The sequence below is a fragment of the Pipistrellus hanaki genome (assembly GCF_964339955.1).
Source record: "Pipistrellus hanaki genome assembly, chromosome: X".
Taxonomy (NCBI): domain Eukaryota; kingdom Metazoa; phylum Chordata; class Mammalia; order Chiroptera; family Vespertilionidae; genus Pipistrellus; species Pipistrellus hanaki.
This window is the reverse complement of record NC_140524.1, coordinates 38296985-38314333: the sequence shown is the minus strand read 5'-3', so window position 1 is coordinate 38314333 and position 17349 is coordinate 38296985. Positions and strand designations below refer to the sequence as shown.

General features: G+C 36.0%; 1 protein-coding gene across 1 annotated transcript; it reads left to right on the top strand.

Moving 5' to 3' along the window:
* Nucleotides 1–5252: 5252 nt before the first annotated feature.
* AGTR2 (angiotensin II receptor type 2) lies at nt 5253–6362 on the top strand (the record flags this gene model as incomplete). The annotated part of the gene is made up of 1 exon (XM_084870076.1): nt 5253–6362. The coding sequence occupies exon 1, from the start codon at nt 5274–5276 to the stop codon at nt 6360–6362; it is 1089 nt and encodes a 362-aa protein (XP_084726202.1). The 5' UTR covers nt 5253–5273.
* Nucleotides 6363–17349: the final 10987 nt, after the last annotated feature.

The following is a 17349-nucleotide window of genomic DNA, read 5'->3' as shown; positions in this document are numbered from 1 at the left end:
ATATATATATATATATATATATATATTATTGATTTTTTACAGAAAGGAAGAGAGACGGATAGAGATTTAGAGACACTGATGAGAGAATCATCGATCAGCTGCCTCTTGCACATCCCCCACTGGGGACGTGCCCGCAACCAAGGTACATGCCCTTGACTGAAATCAAACCCGGGACCCTTCAGTCTGCAGGCCGACGCTCTATCCACTGAGCCAAATCAGTTTTGGCCTGGGTTGCAGTTTTGATCCTGGTCCCCATCGGGGTACATGCGGGAGGCAAACAGTCCACATTGATGTTTCTCTCTTTCTGTCTGTCCCCTCCCTTCCACTCTCTTTAAAAATCAGTGGGAAAAAATCCATGGATGAGGATTAACTAAAAACAGACAAACAAACAAACAAACAAACAAACAGGAGAGAGAGAGAGAGAGAGAGAGAGAGAGAGAGAGAGAGAGAGAGAGAGAGAGAGAGAAACTTAAACTAAAAGGAAGGCCCACATATATTTAAGCCTTCCAAGATCTGCACCTGACCTTTATAACCCCAGGCATGTATATTCAGACTTTTGCATTTAAATAATCCTTTTCTCCCTTAAAGTCTCACCTGTATTTGTGAGTGGGAGTAAGAGAAACAAATAAGGTCTTTTTCTCAACCGTGTATCCTAGAGGTGAAATTCCACTTAAGAATGTCTTTTTTTTTTTTTAAACCCTGGTCTTTTAAACTATACTCTTAAGTAATCTCACAATACATAATAGGTATTCACCAAAAAACCTTAATTTAGTGTGATTTACCATTGTTTAATTCTGCTAGCCAAGTTATACTTGCCCTGAAGAGCTGCATAATTTATTCAAATGACCCGAGGCTTTTTAAAGTCAATCTTCCAGCAGAAAAATTATCCCCTGCCCCCAGGAGAGTGAATTTTTTTTGTGTTGTACTGTTTCCCATGACTGACATTTATTTGACTCTCAAGTGTATTTACATTGTTGGATTAATTTAGAGTTCTTTGCTGAATCAATAACATGCTGAATTTCTTGCTTCAAGTGGTGTCAATATTATTGTTATTTTCCCCTTTTTTACTTTTTTCTTTAATTCCCTGCAGTTACAAAATTTTTCTTTGACTTGTGAAGTTTTTCACTCCTAAAATTATAAAGAAACAGAGTAAATGCCCCTTTTAATCTTCTGGGAAATGTGTGCCTCTTTAAACTTCATTTACGTCACAACTTACTGTAATGAAGGACAAAAGCCCTAGACAAGGCCCCCTGCTCCTCGGGGGTGTTCAAGGGTAGGTCTCCCAGAGGCGACCCTGCAGTTTTTCTCTCACAAGTTTATAGCTCACCTCCTGACTGTTGCTTTGCAAGGGGCATGAGAGGGGGCTAGAAATAGAGCAGGGTGGGAATCTGACCCATGCTGACCACTCAGGAGGTTCTGGCTTGGAAAATTGCCTTGTATGTGGCAAAAACAAACATTTGAAAAGGAGGGAGAGAACAGGCTTAAACAAAGAGTGAAAGCATTTCCCATTTCAACTTCTCTGCCGGTAATCATATGTGTCTGTTCATTTGTTTCCTAAGTCTGTTTCTCACCAGTTGGACGGAGCCTCCACTTGAATCTGTCCAGAGCATATGGGAAAAAAAAATAGTTTGAGATTTAATAAAATGGTGTACATGCATATAAGGAGCAGTTTTTTCAATATTCAAACTCAGTCTACAAAACAAAACAAAACAAAACAAAACAAAACAAACAAACACCCAAAACACACCACATGGAAATGCTGTGCTGCTAACCTTTGAATCTACTATATTTTCCAGGCAGTGGTGACCACATCTTACTGGTGCCATCTGCCTGTGTACAGCAGGATTGACTTCAATGTTAAAGGGGAAACAGAAATGTCAAAAGCATTTGTTTTGTCTCATGTCATTTGTAATTTTGTCTTCTGTCACCTGCCCTCTCTCCTTCATTGCTCTCCTTCTGCTTAAGTCCCCAGATAATTCCTCAGAGCCTCCCGGCAAGCAAACACAGGTTCACTGTGACTGCTACCAGACAGATCTGATTCATACAAATAACTGGAATCCTTATACCTACTTAAGTGTCATGGCTTCTCTGGTTTTCTGTACTCACTGTAATAAACTAGCCCATCATTTTGTCTCTGTATGGTCTTCATTTTGTGAATAAAGTTAAGAAAAATGTCTCCCTTCCCTAGCTGGTTTGGCTCATTGGATAGAGTGTTGACCTGTGGACTCAGTGGTCCCGGGTTCAATTTTGGTCAAGGGCACATGCCTGGGTTGCAGGCTTGATCCCTAGTAGGGGGCATGCAGGAGGCAGCTGATCAATGATTCTCTCTCATTGATGTTTCTCTCTCCCTTCCTCTCTGAAATCAATAAAAATACATTTAAAAAAGAAAAATATCTCCCACATAACAATCTTCAAATTCTTTCCCCCTACTTTAGTGCTTTTAACTATCTGTAAATGTTGCAGATTTTCTTTTTTCCAGGATAGTACGGTAGGTGATTTTAAAGGACCAGCTAGTACCCTCTCCTGTAGTATGGAGGTTAAAAACATGGCCTCTGGCATTAGATGGTCTCGGTTTAAATTCAAATGTCCTCATTTAATAGTTATGTGACTACCTAAAAGTTAAACTCTATGTCTTAGTTTCCTGATTTGTAAAATAGAGTTAATATTAATAGCTTATAATGGCACCTACCGTGTAGTAGGCATGGGTTTAAGCATTTTAAATACATTAGCAAATTTAATTTTCTAACTCCATGATGTAGGTAATTAACATCATCCCCATTTCCCATATGAGAAAGCTGAGACACAAAAGAAGGAAAGTAACTTGGCCAAAGTCACAGAAGTAGTAAGTGGTATAGCTGAGCTTGTGAAGCCAGGCAGCTGGATCCGAGGTCATTTACACACCTGTATGCTACATTGCCTCTCTATTAATACCAAGTATAAAGCATCTAGCACAGTGTATCGCACATAGAGTTTATTGCCAACTAGCATTATCACTACCATGACCTTTTTTTTTCTTTCTTCCTTTTGTTACTATTACTTTTATTGGGCTGATCATGGAAGGTTGAGCACTGCAGCCCCCACAAGAAGAGAAAACAATTTGATCTAGGCTGCAGTTGCTGCCTTACTCCTTCTTCACCTTGTGTGCTTTGTATTTAAACCGCAAATATGACAAAGACCTATGAAAGGGAACACCAAATGTTAATACCTCTTTTCCAAAACATGAAAACTATATCCCTCCTATCACCACTGTTCCAGCAACAAACCAACAGAAATTGCTTAAAGCAAGGGAGAAATTTTAGAAATTCTAGACTTCAACTCACATTGCTACTGCTCTTTAATAAATAGGGGTAAAGATTTTTAAAAAGTAATGAAGGTTACAAAGCACATAGGGGGACAATGACACTGCCACTAGAATAAATTCCCTAGTCTCCACTCCTTAATGCATTTTAGAATGCCAGATTCAGGGAAGAAGAGAAAATTCTATAAATAATTATATTCTTCTTTTCAAGTAAGTTACTGACTTCAAAATTCTCTAACACATTTGTGGAAACTTCATTTTTTTTGTTTGAGATTTATTTGAATGAGCTGTTATGATTGGAGACAGTGAGAATTTCAGATTAATGTTTTGCAGCCAAAAAAAAAAAAAAGCCCTGGAAAGCTGGCAAATGTACATAAGTCAGCCCTAGAATTATGTAGGTTGAAGGCTCCCAGTGGACAGACCGAACATATAAGAAGGAAACCAGAGATCTGGTGCTATTACGTCCCTGAATCTAAGAGAACGAGTAAGACAGAATTAAAAGCATTCTTCAGCCTGAAGTTTTAAGGTAAGTCTGCACAATTTATATATACAGCATTTGAAAAAGAGAACATACATTAAATGAAAATGTTTTTTTTAATGGATGAACTTTAAATTTTCTCTGTATTTTAACACTGTATTTGCAAAACTCCTAAATTATTTAACTGCTGTTTCTCTTACAGGAGTGCACTGAGGAACTAGGCAATCTGGTTTATGATACATAAGTTTAAAACTTCAACAACCAGTAAGTCTTTAAGTGGGTTTTAAAATATTCTTTTATATTAATTTATTAGGTCAAGATTATGAGAGAATGATCTGTATGTAAAAATGAGAACTTTGCTGTTTATTATGAGATTCTTTGGTGATTACATTTTTCATAGAGTGCTTTATTTTTATGTATTTTCAAGCTATGTAAAGTAATAGTCTTTCCTTTACGTTATTTACCTTCAGCTAATTTTCTTTAATTTTAGAATAATGTTGCTTCTAAAAAAAGGCACAATAGTATCACAAAAACTGAAACATTGATTATAACATTTGAGAGCCATATAGCAATGTTACTACTTAGTTGTGTTAAACTTGAAAAGATACCAAAAGAAAAATGATATAATTATATATGATTAATCTTCGATGTTCAACTCTTGCTTCATTCTTGACCCCAAACTGGATTTGACTATTTAAAAAAGCAGATTAAATTTAAATAGATCTAAAACTCATAGTCTCTATTAAATAGGGGACTTTTAGAAATATGCATGTGTTCTATAACTTCCTTTTACTTACATTATTATTGTGAAAACAATGGAAAAGTAGAACTAAATAAATTATTTTTTAATTAGTAAAAACCAACCATAATCCCCCATCCCAATATATTCTTTTTTCATATTCTCTTTCAATATTTTGTGCACTTACTTATTTTTTCCATAGTTTATGTTTCTTATATTTTCCATAGCTCTGATGATTTGTATATAATTAGTTACTTGAATAAGGCATTTTTCTATGAAATAGCAGACAGCAGTGTGTTTTCTAGAAAGTATAGATAGACTGAGATATGTGCTCAAGTGTTTTTGAAATATTAACTTTTCTTATTCTTGATTCCTTCTTGTTTGTTTCATGCATTTCCTATCCTGGCTAACCTTTTGGAATATTAATTTTCATTAAACCTCTTGAAAATATGAAAGAATGGGAAAAATGTAGTTTTGTTCAGAATTTTCAGTCCCTGATGCTGCAATGTCTTAACTTGTTGATACTAGTGAAAAAAATTCTTTTTTTTTCAAGAAGTAAAATCTAATCTTATTTTATGTCATGGTTCTGTTTCCTAATGTTTTCTATAATCAATCATCTTCCTCCTTTTTTTTTTTTTGCTTTTAACAAACTTTCAAAATGTTAATGACTCGATGTTCTAAATTCTGTAGATGTTCTGAGAGTTCTTTTTCTATTTTCATAGAAGGTGGTAAGAATTAAGAGCTGCTGACATTTCAACATGAAAGGCAACTTCACCCCTGCCACCATCAACAAAAACGTCACCAGCAGTCTGGACTTCGGACTTGGGAACATCTCTGGCAATGACTCTACCTTTAACTGCTCACATAAGCCATCAGATAAGCATTTAGATGCAATTCCTGTTCTCTACTACATTATTTTTGTGATTGGATTTCTTGTCAATACTATTGTGGTTACACTGTTCTGTTGTCAAAAGGGCCCTAAAAAGGTTTCCAGTATTTACATCTTTAACCTGGCTGTGGCTGACCTACTGCTTTTGGCCACTCTTCCTCTCTGGGCATCCTATTATTCTTACAGATATGACTGGCTCTTTGGACCTGTGATGTGCAAAGTGTTTGGTTCTTTTCTGACCCTGAACATGTTTGCAAGCATTTTTTTTATCACCTGCATGAGTGTTGATAGGTATCAATCTGTCATCTATCCCTTTCTGTCTCAAAGAAGAAATCCCTGGCAAGCATCTTATATAGTTCCCCTTGTTTGGTGTATGGCCTGTCTGTCCTCATTGCCAACATTTTATTTTCGCGATGTCAGAACCATTGAGTATTTAGGAGTGAATGCTTGTGTTATGGCTTTCCCAACTGAGAAATATGCCCAATGGTCTGCTGGGATTGCCTTAATGAAAAATATCCTTGGTTTTATTATCCCTTTAATATTCATAGCAACATGCTATTTTGGAATCAGAAAACACTTACTGAAGACCAATAGCTATGGGAAGAACAGAATAACGCGTGACCAAGTCCTGAAGATGGCAGCTGCTGTTGTCCTGGCGTTCATTATTTGCTGGCTTCCCTTCCATGTTCTGACCTTCCTGGATGCTCTGGCCTGGATGGGTGTCATTAGTAGCTGTGAAGTTATAGCTGTCATTGACCTGGCACTTCCTTTTGCCATCCTCCTGGGATTCACCAACAGCTGCGTTAATCCCTTTTTGTATTGTTTTGTTGGAAACCGGTTCCAACAGAAGCTCCGCAGTGTGTTTAGGGTTCCAATTACTTGGCTCCAAGGCAAGAGAGAAAGTGTGTCATGCCGAAAGAGCAGTTCCCTTAGAGAAATGGAGACCTTTGTGTCTTAAATATGAGAATGGATTACAGGTCATGGCTATTTAGTTTGAGGTCCCCTTGAATTATCTTTTAATGGCTTTGGTAAAATTAGTTTTGCCCCTTAATGTAATCTTCTCTGATTGTTCTAGAATATGAAACTATATGTTTTATCCTCCAGTGATGGTCAGAAATTGACTCCTTCCCCCTTTTATCTGGTCTATCAATTCAAGACTGCCATTGGGCACATATCCATAACCTAGAAGTAACTGGGAATTTGTTTCCAATTATAATTAATAACAAGTTGTGAATGAGTATTTGGGGGTTCATATTTCCTTTGAAAAATGCTGAAGTTTAAAAATACATATATATTTTTATTGATTTCAGAAAGGAAGGAAGAGGGAGAGATAGATAGAAGCATCAATGATGAGAGAGAATAATTGATCAGCTGCCTCTTGCCCTCCCCCTACTAGGGATCAGGCTCACAACTTGGGCATATTCGATTCTTTGAGTAGGATCGAACCCAGGATCCTTCTGTCTGTAGGATGGTGCTCTATCCACTGAACCAAACAGGCTAGAACTGCTGAAGTTTTATTAAATTGTTTTTTATATCTGTTTTCACAAAGCTTTCCTTTTCAACCAAGGTTAGTCTTTTAACTCATTACATTACTTACAAGAAGATTTCATGCCAAGAGAGAGACACTATACTTCCTAATGAAGTATACTGCAACAGACTGGTACCAAATTATTCGGTTCCAGGCATTTATACTTTCTACTTTAAAAAATAGTAAGAATAATAATCCTTTTACATTTCACTTGAGCATAGATTTTTATTTCATATAGCTACATATTTAGTAGGGCTAGGAATATAGATTAGATCACATGTACTTCTACATTTTAGCTTATTTTTACAATTATGAAAAGTAAGATATATAGTAACATAGACTTTTAAGTGTTCACTGAACTCTGAATAAACACTTTTTAAAATTTTATATCCATTTTAACTATTGTTTGAAGGTTTCAATGTTTTCTGATAATTTCTTCAAAACAATGACTAAACACTGTGTAGTGTTTTAAAATGTAAAAGGTCACTTTTTATATCCTTGACCTTTTAGATGTGGTGCTTTGATATATAGGAAGTTGACTTGACTTTTATTATTGATGTTTTGGTTCTGGGTTGCTTCTCACAATATCTGGGTGGCTTCTTTAAATCTTTAACTTGTAATGAATAAAGCCTTACCTGGCACAGGAAAAGGTAATGTCAGAATAGAAATTTGAGACCCAGGGAGGACCAAGAGATCCAGCAAATGACAACTTTGTTGTCATGCAAAACCTTACCTGTAAGGGAAATGCAATGTGGCTTTAAAAATAGGGTAGTTTTAACCTGAACCTATGAATACTGTTTGTTCCAGTATTTATGGGATTCTATGGAACTCTTTTAAACCAATTGCTGGTTCATAGATGTCCTTCTTAACAATAGTAAAACTTCTAAATTAGAGAAGTACCTGAAGCTGACTGAGTTATCTAGAGTTTACTTAGAATATGAATCCTATTTTTGGAAGTTAGAGATTTCATTCTTCACCAGCCCATATGTGTACATACTATGTCTTGTTATCTAGGACCTTCCTAGACCAGCGGTCTGCACTCATTAGTCAACAGAGCCAAATATCAACAGTACAATGATTGAAATTTCTTTTGAGAGCCGAAAATCAACTTCTGCTCATGGGCCGCGAAGTTTCAATTACACTGTATGTGCATGCCCGCACATGGTATTTTGTGGAAGAGCCACACTCAAAGGGCCAAAGAGCTGCAGTTTGCTGACCACTGTCCTAGACCAATGCTGACCTCTGAGGTAGAAATAAAGTTTCAGAGGCTTAGTGTCTCTGCCAGGTTCCAGGGCTACAGATAAAAAAATCCTCTCGTTCCACTTTCTGGGAAACTCTTAATTTCATATAATCTCTTATTTTCAATAAAAAATAGCTAAATGTATAACTATGACTTTGCATTTTAAATAATTTTGTAAAACTTTGAATATAAATAAAATCCTTAATTGGAAGATCATGTGTGTTTACTTTTTTATTTTATGACCTCCAGGTATAGATTCTTATCTTCTCTTGTATCTGTATCCTCCTTATATTTCCACTGATACTTCTTTGTTTCAGCCCCTACCTCTGGCTTTTTGCCCTTCTCTTCTAGTCTCCCTCTCTTGAGTTTTCAGGGAGAGGGAGAGAGAGAGATAGAATCATCAATGATGAGAAAGAATCATTGATTGGCTGCCCCTGGGAATTGAGCCCACAACCTGGGCTGGTGCCCTGACTGGGAATCAAATCCTGACCTCCTGGTTCATAGGTCCATGCTCAACCATTGAGCCACACTGCTGGGTTTGAAAATCTTTGGGAAAATGAGAGACTTTTTTTTTTAAATTACAAATAATTGGTATGTATTTCTTATTAAAAATCAATACTCTCTCGTTGAAAAATTTTAACTATATAGATAAAAATTAACCATTGAGACAATCTTTGTTAGCAGTATAGGGTAAGATTATTATATAAATATAAATATAGACACAGATTATTCTATATAATAAAAGGCTAATATGCAAGTAGACTGAATGGTGGAATGGCCCATAGCTATGATGCGCTCTGAGCACCAGGGGGCAGATGCTCAACGCAGGAGCTGACCCCTGGTGGTCAGTGCTCTCCCACAGGGGGAGCACCACTCAGGCAGAAGCTGGGCTCACAGTTGGTGAGCACAGCAGTGGTGTCAGGAGCCTCCCCCACCTCTGTGACAGTACTAAGGATGTCTGACTGATGGCTTAGGCCCGCTCCCACAGGAAGCAGGCCTAAGCCATTAGTTGGACATCCCGCAAGGGCTCCTGGACTGTGAGAGGGCGCAGGCCTGGCTAAGGGACTGCCCCTGAGTGCACAGATTTCATGCACCACGCCTTTCTTTATCCATATTCATATTTCTTTCTCTTTTTATCTACTATTTATAAGATACATTTTTCATTACACTGTGGTATATTTCATTTTTAGGTTAAATTTTAAAACACTTTTATGAGGTATAATTGACATATAACATTCTATTAATTTCATGTATACATTGTAATAATTTGATATTTGTATACCTTGTGAAATGTCACCACAATAAGTCTATTTATGCACACAATGTTACAAAGAGTTTATTTTGTCATGAAAACTTGTAAGAGTTATTGTCATGGCAACTTTCAAATGTGCACTACAATATTATTGACTGTAGTCACCCTGACTATACATCAATTACATCAATATAGAACATTACATCTCAATGACATTTTATAACTGGTATTTTGTACCTCTTGACCCCTTGACCCATTTTGCCCCCCCCCCCAAACCAACCTCCCTGTCCTACAACCACCATTCTGTTCTCTGTATGTATGAGTTTTGTTTGTTCTTTAGATTCCATATATAAGTGAGATCAGACAGTATTTGTCTTTCTCTGTCAGACTTATTTTACTTAGCATAATACCCTCAAGGTCTAATCCATGTTGTCACAAACATTTCTTTTGATATTAAAAATATTTTATCTATAAACTTCCATCTGGTTTAGTAGGAAAATTTCTGTCTTCCCTTGTTGAGCCCTCCTTTCCTATGGTAAGTCCCAAATCCTCATGGCTTTAAGCAATCCAAGAGATTTCATTTGGTTGTTGTTATCCAGTGGTGGAAAGATCGGAAAATCTGATAAGACCACTGACCCATTTTCTGCAGCTGTTGATGTTACATTATAAGTTAGTCTACATTAGAACATATGGTTCACTTATCTGTGCAGATTTCTGTCCACTTTAAGGAGTTTTTAAATGCACAAGCCACCTGATAAGGGTGTAAGAAGAAAAAAAAAAAAGAAGAAGAAACCCTCTTTTTCCAGTGTTACACTCATTTATATCTAATGAACCAGTCCTCTCCTTTCTTAAATGAAGCTGTCCTATAAGCTATAGTCACATTTCAAATTCCTTTTCAATAAAAATGAGTATCCCTGGTTGGGGAAGTGGGTGGTTAGTAGGGCTGATGTTGCTTCTTGATTAGTAAGTGTTATCTCAATGCATAAGATATACTGTAATAACTGAACTTCTTAGAAAAAGAATCTAATTCATGATTCCCTTCCTTTCAGAAGGCCCCTTTACCAATTGCCTCCTCCCTCCAAACCACAACCTCAAAAATTGTATGTATGGGACATACATATTGGCATAGCTCCATTTGTCTGAAAAGTTGGAACCACCATACCATTGTCAAACTGCCAAATTTCCTGTTATAGTTTTCTCTCTGAATAATGGATTTCTACATACTCTACATTTGCTATCACTGAAATGATAATTTCTTAATAAAATATATATCTCAGTGTTTTTTCCTGTTTTAGCAACTTGAAATATTTGTGGATAGCAGTTAGAAATGGTCTTACTGGGAAACAGGTTTGGCTCAGTGGATAGAGCGTTGGCCTGCAGACTGAAAGGTCCTAGGTTTGATTCCACTCAAGGACACTTACCTTGGTTGCGGGCACATCCCCAGTTGGGGGTGTGAAGGAGGCAGCTGATCGATGATTCTCTCTCGTCGATATTTCTAACCCTCTATCCCTCTCTCTTCCTCTCTGTAAAAAAATCAATAAAATATATTTCTTAAAAAAAAGAAAAGAAATGGTCTTACTGGGTATGCTAGTAACTATTGTTGTGGACTGAACTGTGTCTCCCCAAAATTTATATGCTGAAACCCTAACCTCAAATGTGATTGTAGTTGGAGAAGAGCTTTTAGGAAGTAATTAAGGTTACATGAGGTCATAAGGATGGAGTTCTAATCTGATAGGACTGGTGGCCTTATGAGAAGATGAAAAGAACTCTCTCCACATGCATGCATTGAGGAAAAGTCATGTGAGCACACAGTGAAAAGAATGCCAGAAAGAGATCTTGCACCAGAATTCAACTATACTAGCACCCCAATCTTGTACTTCCAGCTTCCACAACTATAAGTAAATTAACTTGTGTTGTTTAAGCCACCAAGTCTATATTTTTTTATGGCAGTCCCAGAGGACTGATAAAGATTTTAGTATTAAGAATGCTTCTAGAGGAACATAAATTTAAAGATGAACTTTCTGAATTAGTTCTAGGGTTTCTGGAACTGGCTCTCTAATGAAGCTAGTCTTAAAGATGGTAGTGACTCAATTTCTATTAGTAAAACGAGTACTGATAGTTCATGATATGATCTAGCAATGTATATATACAAAATATCATTATTGGATATTTCTAATCAACCACTTATAAGAAGCAAGGAGCCAGGTAGTTGTATACAGTTATCCACTACAAAATGATCTTTTAGTCAATGACAAACTATATATGCAATGGTGGTTCCATAAGATATAATGAAGCTGAAAAATTCCTATCATCTAGTGATATAGCCATCATAACATTGTAGTACAAGGCATCACTCACAGCTATTAATATAGTATAAATATATAAAGAAATATTTTTGCACAGATATTCAATGTTTGTGTTTTAAATTAAGTGTTATTACAAAAGAGTAGACATGTTAAAAAATTAAAAAGGTTATCTCTGTATGACTTATTTCACTTGGCATAATAGCCTCTAGGTTCATCCATGTTGTCATAAATGGTAAGATTTTTATTCCCTTTTCCTGATGAATAATATTACATTATCTATCTATCATCTATCTATCTAATCACATCTCCTTTATCCATTAATCTATTAATAGACACCTAGGTTGATTTCATATTCTGGGTGTTGTAAATAATGCTGCAATGAACATAGGGGTGCATATATCCTTTCATATTAATGTTTTCATTTTATTTGGGTAAATACACAAAAGTGGAATTACTGGGCTACATGGTAGTTTTATTTTTATTTTTTGATGGACCTTTATACTACTTTCCATAGTGGCTACACCAGTTTGCAATCCCACCAACAGTGCCTGTGAGTTTCTTTTTCTCCACATCCTCACCAACACATGCTATTTGTTGACTTTTTGGTAATAGCTATACTGAGAGGTATGAGGTGATACCATATTCTGTTATTTTTTAAAATTACAGTTTATATTCAATATTATTTTGCATTCACTTCAGGTGTACATCATAGTGGTTAGACAAAACATATACTTTACAAAATGTTCCCCCTGCCCAATATTTCCAGTACCTACTTGGCACCATACAAAGTTATGACAGTATTATTGACTATATTTCCTATGCTATATTTCACATCGCTCTGTTTTGTAACTACCAATCTTTTCTGCTCAATCTCTTCATCTTTTTTCACCCAGTCTATCAACTTTCTTTTTCTCTGGTAACCCTCGGTCTGTTCTCTGTATCTATGGGTCTGTTTCTGTTTTATTTGCTCATTTATATTGTTCTTTAAATTCCACATATAAGTGAAATCCTATAGCATTGTCTTTCTTTGGCTGACTTATTTCACTTAGCATGATAGTTTGTAGTTCTATCCATGTTACTGCAAATGGTAAGATTTCATTTTTTTATGGCTGAGTAATATCCATTGTGTATACGCACCATCATTTTTTTATCTACCAATCTATTGATGAGCATTTTAGGTTGCTTCCATATCTTTGCTATTATAGATAATACTTCAGTGAACACAGGGCTGCATATATTATTTCAAATTAGTGTTTTGGATTTATTTGGAGAAATTCTCAGAAGTAGAATCACTGGGTTTTAATGCAGATCCATTTTTAATTTTTGAGGACCCTCCACACTGTTTTCTACAGTAGTTGTACGAGTCTGCATTTTCACCAACAGTGCACGAGGATTCTTTTTTCTCCTCAGCAACACTTATTTTTTGTTGATTTATTGAGGATAGCTATTCTTATAGGTGTGAGGTGATGTCTCATTGTGATTTTAATTGGTATTTACAATATAAATAATTATAAAAATGAAATACCTAAGCATAAATTTAACAAGACTATTGCATGAACTTTATAAGGCAACTTTAAAATATTGATGACAACAAAAGAGTAATTATTGAATAAATGGGAAGGCATCTCCTGTGTTTGGATAAAAGGCACCATGTTATTGATGTAATTCTCCCATAACTTAATTATTCCTTTAATTTGTTCTAGTTAAAACACCAACATGATGGTGACACAAGCAAGATGGGAGAATAAGAATCCTTGCATGTGTTGTCTCACAGAGACACCAAGTTAACAACTATGTATGAACAAAATACCTTTATGATAACTGCAGAACCAGTTAAGAAATTGTAGTACCCCAGGCCAGTGCAAAGTTGAAACAGTCAGATTGAAATAGCCAAGAGTCACTTCATGTTACCATAATTGACACTCCTCTTTGCTGGCATAGTACAGCTTGGTTTCTGGTTCCTTTCTCAGAGGAGGGAGCAGAGGAAGAGAAGACTTGGAATGTTTGTCCAACATTGTGGCTTTTTGGAGAAATATCTGAGGAAGTAATTTCTTTCTCCATGTGACTTGGAGCTTTAACAGAACAGACATAGTTTGGATGCCAGGGGCTGCTAAAAGCAAGGGAGAGTGGAGCAATTTGTAGCACTAGAGGGATTGTAGACACGAAGACTTAGCCAGGGTTTGGCTTGGTGCCATCAGGAGAAGGTGCCCAAATGTGGCTTCTTCCATGGGAGAGATGCAAAGAACCAACTGTGTATCTGATGTTCTAGCATTTTGGAGAGCTACTTGAGGGACTGGTAGCTCTTTTGGAGCACTGATGGAGAACTGGAATAATTCTTATCCCTCGGGACTACCAATAACCAAGTGTCTGTCTTGGGTTCTGTAGCAGCAGAACCCAAGACAGACACTAGAGAGAGCATGAGCTCCTTAAAAACAAACAAACAAACAAACAAACAAACAAACAACCCCAGCAAAATTCTTTAATTGGAAAATTGCATACAAAATCCCAGATAATTTAATTCCCTCCAAAAAAGATTTCAGAGGCCATTGAATTTCTAGCCAGGCTAATTGGTGAAAGTTTTTCCCATTATGAAGCCAGTACATTAAAACTGGTAGAGGTGGCTATTTCTTCAAATGCATAAAACTCAGTAAAAAAAAATATTACAAGGCATATGAATAAACCAGGAAACAAAGTCTAATCAATTGCATAAAATAAATCTCTAGAAACCAATCACAAAGAAATGGAGACCTATGAGTTATCTGACAAAGAATTCAAAATAATTGTCTTAAGCTGAATGACCTACAGAAGAACACAGATAAACAACTAAAAAATCAGTAAATAATGCCTGATCAAAATGAGAATATGAACAAAGAGATGGAAAGTATTAAAAAACAAACAAACAGAAAGTCTGCAGCAGAGTAATATAAAAAATAACTGAAGCCCAGCCAGCATGGCTCAGTGGTTGAGAGTCTACATATGAACCAGGAGGTGACAGTTTGATTCCCAGTCAAGGCACATGCCCAGGTTTCAGGTACGAGTCCCAGTGTGGGGCCTGCAGGAGGCAGCTGATCAATGAGTCTCTCTCATCATTGATGTTTCCACCTTTCTCTTCCTGTCTCTTCCTCTCTGAAATCAATAAAAATATATTTTTTAAAAAGGAACTGAAAGATTCACCATTGGAGTTCAACAGCAGACTTGATCATAGAGAAGAATCAGTGACTTTGAAGAGAAGTCACTTAAAATTATAAAGTGTAAAGAGTAAAAAGACTAAAAAGAAAAAGAATGACTGAAAGTTAAGGAAGTCTAAGGGACTGTTGGGGCAACATAAGCAGGTAGAATGCTAGTTACTATTGATAGGGGCATAGTGACTCAGAGTATGAATGTGCTTCTGGGTAATAGGTAATGCTATAATTCTTGATTTGGGGGCTAGTTACATGAGTATGTTTAGTTTGTTAAAAAGTATTGGGGTGTATACTTATGATATGTGCACTTTCTGGAAATGCATTACACTTTAATATCCTGTTAAAAATGAAGGGGAGCCCAACTGGCATGGCTCAGTGGTTGACCGTTGACCTATGAACCCGGAAGTCATGGTTCAATTTCAGGTTAGGGCACATGCCTGGGTTGCGGGCTCAATCCAGTGTGGGGCATGCAGGAGGCAGCCAATCAATGATTCTCTTTCATAATTGATGTTTCTATCTCTCTCCTTCTCCCTTCCTCTATGAAATAAATAAACATATATATTATATATATATTAAATTTAGTGGGAAGCTGTTCAAATGATAATATCATGAAAAAATATTGAATTATAAAACAATTTTAGTATGATTACTTAAAAATAAGAGGGACATCTTGTATTTACATACTGTATATCTATGTAAAGTAAGGGAAAACATTAGCTATATCTATGCTTAAATATTATTTCATTCATTTGTTAAGGTATTAAAAAGATGTTGATGGAACAAATGTTTAAGTGCCAGGCACTGTATTAGGTACTTGGGGCACATTAACAAAACAAAACAGAAAAAAAGAAATTCTGTCCGTAGAGCTTATTTTCTAGTGGGGAAAAAGTGAGTTTGGAAGGTTAGTGATTCATGTGTATGTTTTCCCTCTATCCCTCCCTTCATGCTGGATTTTTACATTTAAGTACATTCATATTTATGTATTACTATTGAATTAAAAATATAAACATTTATACAGATGGAGATAATTATCAAATTAATCTTTTGAGGTGAGAAGAGAACAGACAAATATGCTAAATGGGTTATAAACTTCCAAAAAAATCAGAGAACTACTTATATCTTTGGGGAGAAAAAAAAAGACAATGAGTGAAGTTTAGTGGTCCAAGAGTGTTGTAGGAATAACTTCTACGTATGTCTCTGTGAGGGTTTTTCATTTCTACCAGAAATAAAAAAATATTTTTAATAATAACAAATTCTTGTTAAATGTCCTAGGATTACACAAATATATTTGTACCTGAAGACTTTATAAGAAATTACTTGGTTTTTCAGAACAATTTAAATTTATTGTTAAGCCGAAACCGGTTTGGCTCAGTGGATAGAGCGTCGGCCTGCGGACTCAAGGGTCCCGGGTTTGATTCCTGTCAAGGGCATGTACCTTGGTTGCCGGCACGTCCCCAGTGGGGGGTGTGCAAGAGGCAGCTGATCAATGATTCTCTCTAATCTATGTTTCTAACTCTCTATCCCTCTCTCTTCCTCTCTGTAAAAAATCAATAAAATATATTTAAAAAGTTTAAAAAAATTATCATTAAATTCCATAGGCAAAAATTTTAAAACTAAAAATAAGTATTTTTCACATGCATAAGATAATTTTTAAAAAACATATGGTTAGTACTAGTTCCAAGACCACTGGAAAAGATTAATCTCCCAATACATTAAAATAGGTCATTCCAAATGTAGCAGGATACAAAATTAACGCCAAGAAATCCATGGCTTTTCTATACACCAACAGTGAAATTACAGAAACAGAGACTAAAAAAGCAATTCCATTTATCATCACACCAAAAAAATTAAGATACCTAGGAATAAATTTAACTAAGGAACTAAAGGACCTATATGCGGAAAACTACACGACACTGAAAAAGAGATAGAGGAAGATGTAAACAGATGAAAGAACATAACATGTTCATGGATTGATAGAATCAACATCATCAAAATGTCCATACTTCCTAAAGCAATCTATAGGTTCAATGCACTCCCCATTAAAACACCAATGGCATATTTCACTGACCTAGAAAGAACTCTCCAAAAGTTCATTTGGAACAATAAAAGACCCAGAATAGCCACAGCAATCCTGAGAAAAAAGAGTAAAGTAGGAGGGATCACAATACCAGATTTCAAGCTGTATTTCAAAGCCACTGTTCTCAAAACAGCCTGGTACTGGCACAAGAACAGACATATAGATCAATGGAATAGAATCGAAAACCCAGATATCAACCCAAATCACTATGCTCAGCTAATATTTGACAAAGGAGGCACGAACATACAATGTAGTCAAGATAGTCTCTTCAATAAATGGTGTTGTGAAAATTGGACAGATACATGCAAAAGAATGAAACTAGATCATCAACTTACACCATACACAAAAATAAACTCAAAA